This window comes from Pygocentrus nattereri, chromosome 2 (assembly GCF_015220715.1).
Source record: "Pygocentrus nattereri isolate fPygNat1 chromosome 2, fPygNat1.pri, whole genome shotgun sequence".
Classification (NCBI taxonomy): domain Eukaryota; kingdom Metazoa; phylum Chordata; class Actinopteri; order Characiformes; family Serrasalmidae; genus Pygocentrus; species Pygocentrus nattereri.
The window spans coordinates 27,216,277-27,233,749 of record NC_051212.1 but is presented as its reverse complement, the minus strand read 5'-3'; the positions used below and the strand labels follow the sequence as shown (position 1 = coordinate 27,233,749).

At 41.9% G+C, this 17,473-nt stretch overlaps 1 protein-coding gene across 5 annotated transcripts in view; it reads right to left on the bottom strand.

The window, feature by feature from the left end:
• Positions 1-17,473, bottom strand: part of exoc6b (exocyst complex component 6B) — a 119,690-nt gene that overhangs the window by 19,491 nt on the left and 82,726 nt on the right. For 4 of the 5 annotated variants that reach the window (XM_037546660.1, XM_037546662.1, XM_037546663.1 and 1 more), the window contains 2 exons: positions 14,112-14,253; positions 11,848-11,921 (listed from right to left, as the gene is read on the bottom strand). In XM_037546660.1, coding sequence (XP_037402557.1) covers positions 11,848-11,921; positions 14,112-14,253 — 216 coding nt within the window. Of the gene's footprint in view, positions 1-11,847; positions 11,922-14,111; positions 14,254-15,159; positions 15,184-17,473 lie in introns of those variants that run through there. The other variant, XM_017709923.2, reaches the window with a different exon arrangement.

The window sequence follows — 17,473 nt, the reverse complement described above, 5'->3', positions numbered from 1 at the left end:
ACTGTCAGGGCATCTCATGCTGGGCCAAGCTGATTGGGAACCGCACTGTTAAAGAGAAAGTGATAGAGAGGGGCTCAGACTCTAGATTCCGCCTGACTCCCTGACTGGACGAAAGCCAAGGTTACTTGGGGGTCAGCACTCTGTCTCCCTGTGTGTGCTATATGTGAACACGTATTACATATGCAGCTTGATAGCTGTACAGCATGACCCCCCCCCTTCTAGTTTAGAGAGAGTGCATGAGAAAGAGAGCGAGCGGCTAATGAGAGAGAGAGAGAGAGAGAGAGAGAGAGAGAGAGAGAGAGAGAGAGAGAGAGAGAGAGAGAGAGAGAGAGAGAGAGAGAGAGAGAGAGAGACACCGAGAGAGAGAGAGACACCGAGAGAGAGAGAGACACCGAGAGAGAGAGAGAGAGAGAGAGGGGGAGGGAGAAAGAGAGCGAGCGGCTAATGAGAGAGAGAGAGAGAGAGAATGAGAGAGAGAGAGAGAGAGAGAGAGAGAGAGAGAGAGAGAGAGAGAGAGAGAGAGAGAGACACCGAGAGAGAGAGAGACACCGAGAGAGAGAGAGAGAGAGAGAGAGAGAGAGAGAGAGAGAGAGAGAGAGAGAGAGAGAGAGAGAGAGAGAGAGAGAGAGAGAGAGAGAGAGAGAGAGAGAGAGAGAGAGAGAGAGAGAGAGAGAGAGAGAGAGAGAGAGACAAGACAGATAGCGAGTCAGGCTTATCGTCCGCTGGCTCCGGGGAAACACAAGCAGGGTCGGCCGGAGGCCACTACAAGACTGGCCCACCCCCTTCTCCTTCACTTATTCTCCCTCTCTCTCTTCACTCCAGGACAGAAAGACAGGAGGACGGCTGGAGAAAGTGATTACACCTGGTCTAGTTCTGGCTGTTAAATACAGGAAGGTCAGCCAGCGTGCGCTGGGGGCAGGATGAGTTCACTGCCCCACACATCTTCTTTCTCCACTGCTACCTCACTCCCTCCCCCCTATGCCCGGCCTGGTTTTATATAGATCCCCTCCTCCTTTTCTCCTCTTGTCCCCTCAGTTTCATCGATCACCTGTTCACTGTAGAGTCATCAATAGGTCTTCCCTGTGCTGTTACGGAGTTAAAAAAAAGCATAAATACATTAGGTCACAAGCCCTCAGCTGCAGTATTTTGCATAAAGCCAAGGACGGAAAAATGACTGAGATCTGTGACAAGTCCCCCCTGTAGAACAGTGGCAAATAGCTGAGTAGGCAGTCATGAAAGTTACCGCAACAATTTATTTACCTGGGGTTGGTCCTATTGCAGAGATGCCAATATTTTCAAGCAAAATTCTTGGAGATAAATCTTGCACTGTGAGCACAGGTACTAAACAGTAAGATCATTGATGAGCAACAATCACTGATAAAGTCAGAGGAAATGCTCAGGGAGCCTGGCAGGAACAACTGGAACAAAAACAACAATGGCTCTTCATGAACCAGAAAACAAGGGGGAGTCTGGCAGAGCTCTGGAATGACAAAGTCAGAATCATTTTTGTCCATTCTTGCAGAAACAACTACAGCGCGTTGTTCAGGTTCCAGTTTAGTACATGATTGGCAGCTCTTTGCTTGTTTTTTAAGTCAATATGATTAGAGGGGATCAGACTTTTTTTCAGATCCCTCCAGGTGAAAGGACCTGTGGTATCTCACTTGTGCTTAAATGTATAATGTGTGCAACTGACAAGTTCACGACAAAATGGTCAAAAAGCATATTTCCCGGTTTACAGACAAGAGAAAAAAAGTAAAAATTTTAGACTCAAGAAAAAAAATACAAAGTGTCCAAATTTTACACTTCACAAATTATTTTTGAAAATTCAAAATAGTGATTAGAACAGGCTGTTTATTTCATTTGATCTCATGCACTGGTCAATGCACACATTTTCAAACAGAATGAGTGGTAGCGAATCAACAGTGAAAATGTGGAACCATTTCAGTATCTACAACAACATTAAATAACTAATTTGTAATCACCGTTCATTAAAATTATCAACAGAGGTACAACGCCCCAGGTCTCTGTTTGATACACCAGTTGACATCCTGCTTGATGAGCACAATACTGGAAAACTGAAGCAAAATGGAAAGTCCCTGTTAAGAAGCTGACACCATCTGCTGCAACAGCTTATGAAATGGGGAAGAAAATAAATAAATAAATAAGTCACAAACCACAGTGCCAAAACACATGAATACATATATGAATAAAAATGGAAATCTTTGCCTTAGATGACCAACCATTCTCCACCAACCATTGTTGAGGCTGCTGGATTTCATAGGCACAAACTGTACAAAGGAAATTTGGTAACTGTTTTTGTTTCTTATCGATTTTTACATTTATTTAAACTGTTTATTCAAAAGTCAAACACAAAAATCTAAAAATAAAATTGGGGATTTTGATTTTCAGCTATGTGTGTCCAGAACTTCTGCTTTGGGCAAGATTTTTCATTTCAATGCATCACTGAATTCTGAAAAGACATCATTTTGCTATTTAGTAGTACACTGTATCATGGCAGTTCAGTGTCAAAGGGCTAAAGCTCTAAATCTGCATTACATTTCAGGGTAAAAGCCTGAATATTTGACATTAAAACACACTCTTAACTGCAAAATGTATCTTGGAAATTAGGTCAGGAGTTCATCCACACAAAAGTACACCATCACAATGGCAGAAAAAAGTGAAGTCCAGATAGCATCCACAATATTTTTGCTTGACTTCAGTTATATCAAACTCTGCATGGTAACTGTTTAAAACAAACCACCAGCCTGATGAAGAGCAGAACAAAAAGCAGAAGAGAGCTGCTATTGTTCCTGCCCAGTCAAACAGCTCTTCTTTCTTTTGTTTATTCTTCCTCTGTATCAACAGCTGATGGTAAACAAGAGAAGCTTCAGAAGAGTGTTATGAGATCTTCAATCCAAACCATGCGTATCCAACTGTGTCTCCAAAAAGGGTAAGAAAGTAGTGTGAGTTCAAGGACATTGTTGTAAAATGGGCAAGTCCTCTTTTCAAACATTGGCAAAATGTAAATGAAAGACTCAAGCTACAAGTCTCTGATCTCCAAAGGGATAAGTTTGAGATATTAAATTTCACAAACTTAAACAATACAATGAATACTGTGTGAATATCTCTGTTTTGCCCAAAAAGGAGTTACCATAACTCCCTGAAGATCTAAAGATATGAGGTGTCAAGTTGAGAGAAGCTGTGAGTAAAACATAACTAGAAGAGACCACAGCAATAAACCACAGACTTACTGAATATTATACAGACACACTGTGAACCAGATTCGCTGCTCATGCAAACAGTCAGGGTGGGACCTACAGTTCTAAATAAGATCCTATCAGTCCAACGCCTCACTGAAAAAGACCAGGTAAAACCCATTACAAGGATGAGGTACAAGGTCTGCAATGGAACCCTGACAGTGTCTTTGCTCTGACACAAATTATGGGAGCTTGAGTACCAGCTCAATTCTTTTCCTTAGGAATGTGTTGAACAAGAGTACTATACGGGCACTGAGGTGGTTCACGGATTACTGGGATGATAAGGAAAGACACAAAGACAAAAAGACAAAGACTATGCCATTATGAGTCTATTTACAACTTGCATTAAAGTGTTATGTCCAAATCCATACCTGGATATACACTTTTAGCCAATTTTACTTTCCCATGTACAAAGCACATCAACACAAATGCTGTTTCTGTTTTACTTTCATTTACCCGTTTCCCCTATTGCAAAACAAACCTCAAGCTTGGCTTGAATGCTCATCTGTTAGTCAGTAGACACATCTCCACTTACGTACTTATATGTGGATGTTACATTTGCCCTTGGTTTGAAGTGATAAAGATCTGTGTCCACCTCTGAATGTGGTGTGAGTGACCAACCATAATCCAATCACGATGCATCCTGTGCGTTTTGTGAAATCTGAATGTAATCGGCCCATCAGGCTAGGCCGTAGCATTCAACTGCAGTGCAGGTCTCATGGTCAGAATTTACTAAAAATTAAAAGTGAAGCTCTCAATAAATGAAGACAGCAAAATTATGAGAGACTGAGGGGTTTAAAACTATGTTCCTTTGCCTAGAAAGCACAACAGTCTGCCATCTGTCAGATTTCATTTAGGAGAGACGAGACTGCAAAGTCAATCAGTCTGTATTCCAGAGACAGCATCATGGAGCTGGCACAAAGACAAGCCCAAAATGTGAATTATGACTGTAAATGTGTGTCTATGTGTCAAAGTCCAAACCTAGGGGTTATAACTAATCATTCAAACATTTTATTACAAAGGCAAACCCTAAGCAAGAGAAACGAGAACACGTGGTATTCAGAGTATGTGTGCTTGCACATTTAGGCACAAGAACACAGGGGCACTGCAGATTAACCAAGACCGCTTCAGCTTGACAGCAACAGGAGAGTAATGAGTCCCCACAGTGCAGAAATACAACTCATGAGCCAAAGGACACAGAGGGGAAACCACAGATATGTGGTCCCCTACACAAGCTCCTTTCCCCATTATGTGCATGCACGCGAGAGAGAAAGAGAGAGGCAGAGACACCCAAACACACACCCTACTACAGTGGGCCAATGTCATTATTGCCATTATTGGCTACGCATTTGCGTACAAATGTGTTCTTTGGCTCTCCATCTGCGTCAGGTCATTTTGACCTCGTGGAAGAACAGCCATGCACATTCTGAAAAGAGGTCTGCAATATGACCTGATGATTTTCCACATACAAATTTGGCATGGTCGCAATAAAAAGGTACACTTGCTAAAAGCAAATGTGCAAGAAATACAAATATCCAATGAGTAAGGGATAACTTCATTGTGGACACATTATGACCTGGTTGTTATATCAGATTATACAAAAAAAAAAAAAAAAAAAAAAAAACACCTGTCACAGAGCTGAGAGTGAAGACTTGCAAGTTTTCTCTTCAGCAACACATTTATTTTGGATACAGCAGCTACTAGCCAGAAATAAATGTTGGTGACAGAGTGCTTTCGTATACTAGTTAAGTCAGTGTTGGCTACAGTTAAAGCCTAACTTTCAGATATGGGTGAAGAGTTTATTTTAGCTCATTTTCTGTTGTTCTGCCACTCAGAACCCAAAGGTGCAGGTATGGGTCGGACACCAGTCAGGCTTCAAATTTCATGCCTTTGAAGACCACTAGTTCTGAAGTGCAAGTATTTTAAAACAAAAAGCCAGTTAGATGAAGGAGATGTTTTGGGCAGGATTCGTTCCCTTGAAGTGCCACATTCTTCTTATCACATAGAATGAAGAGAGAAAAAGGACACTATTTGGTGCTTAACTGTGAGCCAAGCAAGAAAGAATCAGTAGACACTTCAACATCCATCTTCACCACAAGAATACACACACAGACACATACACACACACAGTGCCAGTGTCATCCTCATGGGGATGAGTGGGGTTCTGACGCAAAGAGAGATGTCAACCCCCTGCCTAGTAGAATCTCTGCTCTCTCACTGACTCCATACAAGCAGGGCAGCTCATCCGTCTGACCCCTGGAGACCCGTGACAGGGCCTCAAACAGCCCTTTCACTGCCACACACTAGCAGGCCATTGAGAACGAGCAGGGGGGACACAGTTAAGCGTGACACACTCTCTGGGCACCGAGAGGAAGCAAGAGGGAACGATTAAACTGTGACACCTGTCACTGGCTTGTTTAGCCATCTATGAAGAGATGGCAAGGGCAGAAGACGGGAACTGTCCCTCTTCCTTTTTCTTCCCTCTACTTCTCCACTCCACTTGTTCTTTTGTTGACAAACACTGGAAAATCAAGAACACCAAACTGCTTCATAAACTGTGAAGTTCCACACAGTTTTTGTTTTTGTCTCATGTCCTTTCACTTCAGGAATCTCTCTTGAAGGCACCACGCAGAGTTGATATATGGGAGGTGAAGGTGAAAGGGGTAATGAGCAGAGTATAGGCCAGATGGTTTCATCCTCTATTCCTGCTTCCCTGTACTCCACTGCTCTCCTCCTGTCTGTCTGACCCCAGCTACTGAACCCTGTAGGTTAAGGGTTCACAGAGGCTGCGCTTGACCGAGTGGTGACTCTTACTCCATTAGAAACACAAACACACACTCAGGGTCCAGTCCGTTCAACTGACATCACTGAGGGAGAATGTGCTAGAGAGGTGCTCGTCCTCCCCCTCTCTCGCTCGCTCACTCCTTTCACCAAAACCGTGAAGTCCAGACAGACTTGTGCTGCTGTAAGGGGTGAAAGAAAGGTCTGCTTATGCTCCTGACTCACTAAGCACTCAAAACATTACCTGTTGTAATCACACCGCAATTGAACAGTTGCATCTGTGGTCTCTGATGATACAAGCCACAACTGGTGGTTTTAGTTACCTCTGGACAAACACTGCAGAGTAACAAATATGCACTACACCAATAATATTAACACAAGCAAGACATGGCGCAGATATTCCATGAAATACAAACTACCATAGACATTTAAGGTAGATGTTGAGCATGTGGTCACAACATGCAATAAGGAAGTGAGTGTAAGGTAACGACTGCAGCACAGCAGTTACATCCCTCACAGTTACACACACAAGCAGCAAACACTTGAGTGCTACATGGTACAAGTAGAGCAATGAGACACTTGCTCTACTGGGAAATACCCAGCTTCAGCTCGGGAAAGAGCTGAGATTCCCGAACCACTGTACTTGTACAACGCTATTTGAGACCCTCCTTGCTCATAAATTCATGAGCAGGAATTCCCAAACCTCACAACTTTCAAAAACAACATACTGACAACATAATGTCAGTTATATCAATTGCCACCTTTAATGCTTGCCAAGCTATGAACTGTAACATTTTTGCTGCTTTTACTTTCATTTAATAAATTCAGTGTTAGTCATATCCTTTTGTTTCTCTTTAACCAGAAAGATAAAGTTTGGAAAGTCACTTACAGACTGATGAAATATTTAGGAGCAGAAAACAGGTCAGCACTTGTTTTGTATGCTTGGTTGGGGGGGGGGGGGGGGGGGTTATTATTACCAGGTACACATGTACATGTTGCTTTAGAGCAGCATACTGTATTACATTAATTATTGTAACGTGCCTTTTTTCCCTCTTGGTTACTTCTCAGAAATTACAGGTTTTCCCCCACTACCTAACTGCTACATAGACACGTCATATTTTTCTCAGTGACCAAGAACAAAAGAAATACTGAAATATTTTCAGTGTCACTTGATAAAATGGACAACACAGTCACACCTTGTAGGTGCTGGTGTTCTGTTAAAGTGGCCTGTGAGTGTGTCTGTATTTACAGTCAGCTCCATAACAGAGGCACACGTGGCACAGATGTTAACAAAACCACACATGAAGATGGTAACAGCTTGGACTCACATCTACAAAACTACAATTAGACATCCCCTCAATGTCAACAAATTTGGAAGGTGTGCCAGAAGACAGCCTTTTTTTTTAATCTAACCCCAAATGTAACTGCCTGAAATTTGTTAGACTCTTTGAATGGAATCTGGGACCAAAATATAAACCCAAATGCACACAAAAATGGTTCAAACACACAGAATGAAGCTTTTGACATGGCCATCCCAATCCCCTTACCTAAACCCAACTGAAAACCTGTGGGGCATGCTGAAGCAGAGAGGGCAAAGGAGGGAGGACCCTGCAGGATCTGGACAGATTCCATTAAGAATCATAGGAGAAGACGCATTATTTTGGCAAAAGGAGGCCACACAAACTACTAAATGCAGGAGTACCATTAATAATGACATCGTTTTGCTAAAACTATATTTTGTTTTTGGTTGACTAACTTCAATTTGAGTATACAGTGCGAGATTGAGGTAATTAGCCAAAAAGATAAATTAACTTTATCCATCTTTACCATGGTGGAATGAGGTGACTATGTAATAGTGTTTCTGTATGCTGTTTTGCACAATAGATATTTCACATTTACTTAAATTGTTGAAATACACCTTTGAAAACCACGATCTGTGAAAACTGTCTGTTTGTCTCTGCATTCACAAATGCAAGTTAAAACTCAAACTCAAAGAAGAAACCATATATAAAACATGATCTAGGAGCACTGCTGACTTCTCTGAGCTCATTAAAAAAAAGACAGGGGAAGTGGAGAATTGGGGCAGAATCCAGTAAAATTCATATATCCTTGGAATTGGCCTTCTTATTACCATTTGCAGGCATTGATCGCCACAATCCTTAGACTGGATTAAACAGTAAATTGTATTAAGTACTGACTGTCACATGTCCGAGTATGTGTGTGCATACTGAGCATTGATACAGCTTTAGTACAATTTCAGAGGCCTGTTCTTTAGCTTTCCCACTGTAGCAATGCAAAAGAAAAAAAAAAGGCTACACTATAGGTAGAAAAGGTTGTGTTTTCAACAAAATTTCCAAACTAGAGTCACAAGAATGGTCATTCAAAGGTTAAAAGTCATTTGCCTTTTGTAACCAGAAAAAGAAATATTGTAGATTACTGCCATTCCAGAGCTGACAAATCTGAGACAAAGAAGAAAATGTTCCTTGAACCAGTGATTCAACTTTTGAACCTACCACCACAAACCTGTCCCTGCCTAGCATCCTGTTGTCAGGGGAACAAAATTCTTTCATTACGGTTAATCATTTAGAAATTATAATCCACATTCACACACTCACAAATGCATATTCACAAAATATATATGAGTATTGGACACTTACACTTTTACAGCACTATATTAAATGAAAAATCATTCTGTCCAGGCTTTAGATCAAAAATGCTTCTAAGGCTCCTACCAAAAAAAAGAGGTTTGGGCTGGTTTTTGTAGTTCAATATAAAAGCATATATAATAGCATACACTAAAAGAGACTGGAACTGCATTATAAGGAAATATGTGAATACTGGATGGGGCAGGTCTGAGACCGTGAGGTGAAAAGTGGCACACAGGATATGTGATTGATGAGGTCAGGAGTGAAGTCAGTTACCAAAGTAACTTTGTTGGGCACAAACAGTTTTTCTGGGGTTAGACCACAGTGAGGATGCACAGGGGACAAAAGCAGAGCATAGAGACGCTGGGGGCATTGGTGACGCTATTCACTTATAACACCAGAGAAACTGTGAGAAGGACTGGTAGGGAGTAAAAAGGAGAAAAGCTTTTTCCATTGGCCATTTTAAAAGCATTCCAGGAATTTTAGGATAATGCCTGTGGACAGACCACAGGAATGCACAGCAGCCTTGCGGCTCTGAAACCTATGGGATGAGGAACCAGATTCCCCCCAATAATCTCCCTCTGCTGCCTCATAAAATTAGCCATGTGGGGTGGTGAAGAGAAGCTTGAGATTTAGAGATTGTGTGGTGGGGAGAAAAAGCTGGAGAGAAGTGCAATCAAATAAGGATTCTTCTGCTTGGTCATCCTCCTCCTAATGAACTACTACTGGCCAAAACCCTTAGAGGTGTTATTGGAACAGGTCTGGCTTAGATATTTGTGCACTGGACAAGGAAAATCACAGCAAACCAAAAGCACCACTACTGAGGGTCTTCGTCCACAAGAAAAAGTTTGTTCGTGGACTCTGGCCAAGTCTTACAAATCTTCTATAATACAACTCCTAAAACGGAACAAAAACATGATCTGAACTTCCTCTAAGTACTGCACACAAAACAGATCCCTTCACCTCCCACAGTATCCCATGAACATCCTCATGGGCGTCTGAAGCCCCCTGCTGAGTCTCCACTCTTCCATAAGCCGCGTGAGGAATTTGGACAAGCAGAAGATCCAGGGCAGAGTTGAGGCGGGCGTTGGCCAAGGGTGTGCGCACCATCGAGAGGGGAAGGGGGGCCAGCACACCGCAGAGCCCAGCAGGCCTCCCACACACCAAGGCCAGCCAAGGGTTCCCACCACCGCAAGCCTCCCCGCCGCTAAATATAGCCCTGCAGCATCAAGCCACAGCCAGCAGCACTGTTTACACTGCCCACTTCTGCTTTCTCACTCTCCCTCTGTCGGAAAAGACGAACTCTCTCAATAGCAGTTGCAGCTGTTTATTTCTACATCACTTCTGCAGACACTGAAGAGGACCAAGAATGCAAGGAAAGCCTTTGAGGGACCAGAGGGAAGCAAGTGTTCGTTTCTTTATCCCTACTTCTGTCTGCCTTTGTCTTTATAGGTATTTTGAAATCTTTGTCCTTCTTGCATATATCAATGCAAGAATTAATGAGAACGTGACTGAATGGTTCTCATTTGCTCTGCCCATTTCCTCTCCATCATCACCCTCTCCTGTCAACATGTCAATCTTAAACCATTTGTCCCAATTACCCCTCAGTGTCTCTGGGTCTTTGTAGCTGGGTCTGGATGGCCCTCTCTCTTTTCATATTCTTTTCTTTTCAGATCAGAGTGTAAAGCGAAGCTCCAGACTCTCACCAAACTCCTCCCAGTGCTTCCGGACCTTTCTGTTGTCTGTCTCTAGAAGGTTTGACCCACAGCCCCATCCCAGGACCCGGGAGTCTGGTACACAAACGGGCCCTTCAGGTTGATTTATCGGGCGTATTCAAGGCCAGCCACACTGGGGGATGCCTGGGTCAACGGAGCGGTTCTGACGCCCATGACGCCCCAGAACAACCACATGAAAAAGCCGCCCCAAAAAGGGAGGGGGAGTGGGTGGAAGCAAAGGAGGTATATATCTGTACGTCACTTTGACATTATTATGACAACACTGATATCCAGTGGCACATGACAGGTGATTCACTACAGTCACCACTCAAAACCATGAATTTACGCAAATAGATTTTGATTTTCTTTTCTTAGGCTTCATGTTCGTTTGCTGTTTAAAAAAAAAAAAAAACAAGAACAACAAAGCAAAAACCACACAAGCCCTTTCATGGTGATGTCAGGTTTCTGGAGAAAAAGGAAAAAAAAAAAAAAAAAAAAAAAAAACCTCTAAATGGAAAACAAGTGGCACTGCATCATGATGGCAGGCAAGACAAAACGGGATTGTTTTAGTGGAAGAAAGAGCTATATGTCACTGTCTGTCAGCTCATTCATCCAACGCTCCACGAGCATCCAGCCCATCCGTCATCCTCTCTCAGCCTCCGACACTCGCTCAGGTTGGCCACTTTGGTTGCAACGGAGGGGGTCCCAAATATGGACCCTCATACCCCCAGTGTTATTCTTTCCCATCCCCTCTAGACCTTAATCCCTGTTTACACACAAGTGCACATACACTATATATTCTACACACAGAAGCCTTTAACTTGCTTAGATACATTAAAATTAGTCTTGTATATATACTGTGAGTAAAGGCATAGATTTAGTGCAGCCAGCACACTGCTTGGCAAATAAAGGCAAACACAGAGGGACTGCTGTACTTTCAGTTCTGATGTCATTTTAGTGCTGTGGAACATTTACTTGTGTCTAAGTGTATGGTAACGGCACAGGGCAGCCAACCAATGATCTGACTGTGAAACTCTGTGTTCAAGTGTGTAAACGGTGCAAATGGGATAAGATGACCCGTAAAAAAGCCTACACAGAGACACTCACCTTAAACTCAACAAGACGAAGTCTTTAGACCACCTCTAAACCAAACGAAACAAAGACTATTTCTAAACCACACAAAGGTCTGTATATGTCGGAGTCCCTGGGACTGCAGATATAAATACAAAAAACACAGATGCACGCACTGAGGGTGACTTTAGGAAAGAGACCTTCAAACAAATCAGGCCTGGGGTAGAGGTTTAGGGGGTTGGGATTGGCTGGGTAGAGGAGAGAGAATGAGAGAAAAAGAAGGGGGGGATGCCGAGGGGTAAACAGGAGAAAACAGAAGAAAGGGGGAAAGAAGAATGAAAGAAAAAGAAAAAGGGGTGGAAAAAAACAAAGACCTACTTGTCTCAAGTCGATGAAGGCGAGCAGCAGAGTGTCCCCCTGGAAGCCAGGCACCGGGCCGGCCCTGGCAAACCCTGTGGGAAAGAGAGAGGGATAAAGAGAGCAGGGAATTCGCCATGGAGTGGGAGATTGGCAGACGGATGACAGCCGGGACAAGGGGAGGACAGGGGGAGGTTCAGTGGGGGTGGGGGAGGTGGATTGGAGGGGGGCTTTGATGGTGCTGGGGTGCTGAAGAAGGAGGGGGAGGTTGGTTGGGTGGTTCGGGGCCACAGAGTCATGTCTCTGGGTCTGCCACTGGGCTTTGTGCTACCCGTCCCAAAAAACTCATCATCAAACTCTCATTAATTCTCCCCAGTGTTGATCTGACAAGGCATGGAAAGGGTGGGGTGTGAGGGACAAGGGGGGCTGCCTTTACCTCAGCAGCCTAAAACCTGAGGCTGATTCCCATGGAGTTGCTCTCCCTAACATGTGGCGCAGCACAGGGCAAAGGGGGCGACAAACCTTGTGAAAAGGCAAAGGGTGGGGGGGGGGTTGTGAAGGTGGAGGGAGGGTTGTCGTGAAGTTTCTGGGGGTTGGACGTGAGGCCACTACAGCTTTCTCCGTCTTTGGAGAGAAACCCCGTAAACAAGCAGCTTCTCCATTCTGGAAAACGGAACATTTGACACGAGGGGACAAAACAAGCTGGGGCTGGGAGAAATCCCTTTCACCTCACGACGCTGCGTGTTTTTCTCGCCTCTCACGCGGATTACACGCCTGCCATTTTTATTTCTGACCCCTTAAACCCAGAGCCAGCGACTGCTTACCCTGCTCACGCTTTTATTCCAGCGTCTCCACCATAAAACCCGATGATCACTGGCACTCGCACGTGCACTCACCACTTCACAGGTAAGAAACATTAGGCAGCTTTGACGTGTAAAATTAACACGTCTCGTCAAAATCAAAACATTTAATAAATAAACAAACAAACAGACAAACAAAGGCCTTATTCTCACAACCACAAATTTGCAAAAAGATACATGTATAGAATTTGTCAAAGGCAAGATGTGTCTTGAGACTCTAGCAACAGTGGACATTGTTTTAACACTTCTTCCACAAGCCTGTTTACCTTTACATCACTGGTGAGAGGCACTCTGAGGCTATTTTGTGCTAATGGTCTCAATACTAGACTGTGCTGAAATGCAGTTTGATGAAAAATGAATTGTAGCAGACAGTTGGAAGAACTCTGATGAGAAGATGCACAGCACCCCTAGGGGCTTGTGAGAGGCCTTGCAACAAGACATTAACAGTGTTCCACAATACAATTATTTTTAAACTACAAACTTTGTACCATGTCAATACAATTTCACTCCTCTCAAGTAACCCCTCTGCCTCTGCATTTTCCCAATTGCTCTTGATATATGCAGGTCACCAACTTACAGATTTATCTAAGCACCCATCATCTGATCACTATGGTGCTCACATAATACAGAATTTATTTTTGCTCAGCCTTACTTCCTCCTCCTCCTTTTTTAGATGTGCTGACTCACATCGACTGAATAAAAAAAGTTCGACACTTTCCATCCAAGCAGTGTTTTGATTTAAGCAAAATTTTGTGGCTTGTTAAACTGAAAGCATTAGCGTTTCAAATCAACGAGACTTTGAAAAGTGACCGACATTGAGATAAGTATTTATCAGTCTGGCTGGAAAAGGGAAAAACTATAAAGGCAACAGATGGTGGAACGACCGCATTGATATGGTAGTCTCGTGCAGGAAGGTAATTTTGTCTCTCTGCCTGCGATCTGTGGGTGATGGCGTGCATGAGACAAGGATCATGGGAAATCCATTAATGCAGCATGGATTAGATGCTCAAAAGCGGTTTGAGCTGTGGTCACAGGGAAAGCTGTGACACAGCTCGGTCATAAGCCAAAAATGCATTCTTTTTTCCTTTCTCTCACTTTACTCCAACTTGCCTTTCAAGGAGTTGTGGGGGTTGTGTCTCTTCCAGACACAGGTGCCTTTGATACACAAAGACACATGTACAGCCCTGCTGAAAAATGTCTGTTGATAATATTCATGGCATTATAGCCAAGTTCAGAAACTGGCTTTAAAACCATTATTTAAAATAAAGTCTAGGTGTGAGCTACTTCATCTTCAATATTCAGACATCCTTTTGTCTACATAAAGAAAAGTTGTAAAGGTGTGCGTGCAATAAAAACCTTGAAAGGTTAAGAGTAAAGCTAAACAAGACAATATCTACTCTCAAATACTAAATGACAAATACTTACTCTCACATTCTTTGACGTCAACATTGAACTGCTGCAGAGCTCCCATGGATACCTGCCTGACATCAGCCTCCAATAGCAGCTGCAGCAAGGAGGTGGAAAGGTGTTTACATGCAGACATACAAGCTGTCTGAGCAACTTTTCCCTACAGAGACAGAGAGAGAGAGAGAGAGAGAGAGAGAGAGAGAGAGAGAGAGAGAGAGAGAGAGAGAGAGAGAGAGAGAGAGAGAAAGAAAGAAAGAAAGAAAGAAAGAAAGACTTTTACACATACATACACACATAGACACACAATCTATATATATATATATAGGATTCTTTCATCACACTGGCAATTAATTACAATTCATGCCAATAAAGCCATCTGAATCTGAGAAACAGAGACCAAAGATTGAGGACAATATGGCGAATGTGACATTATAACGAAACATTTTTAGACTCTTTTCACATTTGTGGATTCAACATAAGGGGAGATCACAGTAACGAAACATTACAGCAGTGGTGGCATCCTCCCATCCCCCAATGGAGCAATTTTCATTTTCCCGGCAAGAGCAAGCATTAAATAATGTTAAAAAAAAAAAAAAAAAAAAAAAGGATTGTCAGATCAAACACTATGAAAATGTAAACTATTTCACCAAAAGAAGTGTCTTTTATGAAAAAAGAAAAGGTAAATACAGAGGACAAAAAACTAGGCGAATCCTCACTCACTGATAAACATGACCACTACTGTAACGTTCATATGCATAATATGTTCCCCTGTGTCAAATATGGACATGTGAAAAGGGTCCATTACTGCTAAAGGTTTAGAACAGAAACACACAAGAAACAGTGAAGTTACAGTATCAGACTAATTAAGACTGGATGGGTATGAGATTAATCCCTTGACTTCTCGTCCAATTCCACCAAATAGAGAATCACTTCTCCGATTCTCAGTCACTGCCACATTTGAGGTTGACGTGTTGCTCCTCAATCCTGGTCCTGGAGTACTCTTGCTCATTTTAGTGTCTTACCTGCTCCATCACAGCAGTCTCAACTTATGGTGGGCTTGATAATTAGCCAAATAGTTGGCTCAGCCATGCTAGAGGAGGGAATACAACAAAATATGCAGGTCTGAGGTATTCCAGGACCAGAAATGGGAACCACTGGTCTAACGCATGCTCCACACACACACACATACACACACGCATGCACACACACCAATACGACATGTACACCTTGTGTTACAACATACCACAATGAAACGCATCAACACATGCAAAAATGCATACACACCCTTCCACACAGACACAGCAGCAGTACTGAATACTAACTAAAATACTAAAAACCGAATTAAACTTTTAATTTTAAAAAAGTAATGCATTGCTCCACTCACTAACTTACACATACACAGACACACAAAAACCTCAAATATGCCCTTGTCTGCTGTCCAGCTCTTTCCTGACAACCAGAGTAATATTTCGGGAGAGATCCAAAGCTTTTAATATGATACTAAACCTTAAAGAAAACACAAGAGTGGAGGGCCTGAGGTCTGTGGGATTTCTTTCTAATGGGGTCAAAAATAAAAAACATACTATTATACAAGAGGACTTTCTACTTTCTACACATTGGCAAAGCACAGCGCAGTAAATCCACAGAGCTCAATAAAAACTCCACTGTAAATCTACACAAAGCACAGAGAGAGATCCAAGTGTATGATGAAAAAAGGGCAACCCTATCCAAACCCTGTATGTGTGTCGTGTCTGAATGTGTACACACACGACATGACACTGCCAATGCAAACTGGCTCAAAAATGGAAAGGTGTAGCAAGCCATTTCTGCTAGACATTTCTACTGGCAGAGTGCAAATTGGTTTCACATCTTTCTCTAATAAGAGTATGCATATACTGCGTAATATACAGTACTGCGCTAAAGTGTTGGGCACCTGAAAATTAGAATTAAATAAACAGTTCATCTATCTATACTAATAAGTAACAGTTTGTGTTAAGTTTGTTTCAGTTTTAAGAAATCCATGCAACAGCATGAGACATCTGGGACCAAGCTTTCTTTTTCAAACTGACTGACTACTTTGTTTTTAGTAAAATTATTACTTTTTAATTGTACTTATTTACACCTATTCAAATAGGATGTTTTTACAAGCAACCATACATTTTTTTGCCATGATAAATGATTTTAAACATTCTGCGCACACACACACACAAACTCATACCATACATATACACACACACACACACACACACACACACACACAGTCGCTGCCCAAAAAAAATGTTCATATCATTTGAGCACACCATTCTGCCCTTTACATTGTGTAAAATTTCATTATGAATAAAAGCCAAGTGAAGTACGTAAAAGACACCATAAAAAAGAAATTTAAGCAAAACAACAGACAAAAAGCAAAAGAAAGGGCAACAACAGTGATTTAGCAACTCTGTGCAGTCCTATCCTAAACCTTCTCTTTCTGCGCTCTGCTCCCTCCACTTTAACCAATTAAGGCTTGGGCCAGCACACTGATTGCAGTCATTGATCTAACAGTGGGAGTGAGTGGAGCCGAGAGTCCGGGCTGGAGCATGGCCCGGAGCAGCAATGCTGATGAATGTGAGCTGCAACGGGGAGGGAGAGGTGAGCAAAGCTTGGTTTTGGGACGGTACTTTTCACTGGCAGTTAAAACAGACAGAGGGCTTGGTTTACACCATCATGTGACCAGATGGCTATTAATGAAATGAAATTAAACTACTCAAGAGACTTGCATAATAGGGTCATTTAAATATGTCCACATTTACAGAGCCAATAACAATAAAGCCTCAACATCTATATTTCCACCAACTGAACTTTATGCTTTAAGTTTTAACTGTTTTCCCATCTGATTTTATACCCTGGCACAAGAGGTGACCAGAAGACCAAAATAATAATTCTTCTTCTATAAAATTTCCAACAAAAAACACTTAAGTGGCACACAAACAATTATATATTATAAATAACACACATTTTATATGTGTGTATATAAATATACATATATAAATATATGTATATTATATATATATATATATTATATGTATAAATATATTTATATACATATATAATGTATATAAATATACAAAATTATTATATATATATATATGTATATATAAATAAATAAAGAACACACATTATTTATATATATAAATAAATAAATAACACACATTATTTATATAAGATAATAACTGGTATCTGTATGTAGGATTTTTAACAGCAACTGCTCATTTCAGTCTCTCATGGCCAAATCACACCAAAGGCATGTTTTTAAGTGTTTGATAGATCATGTACACCTTAATTTTAAACCAATTTAAAATGACCCCAAATTTAAAAAAAAAAAAATTAAAAAACATGCC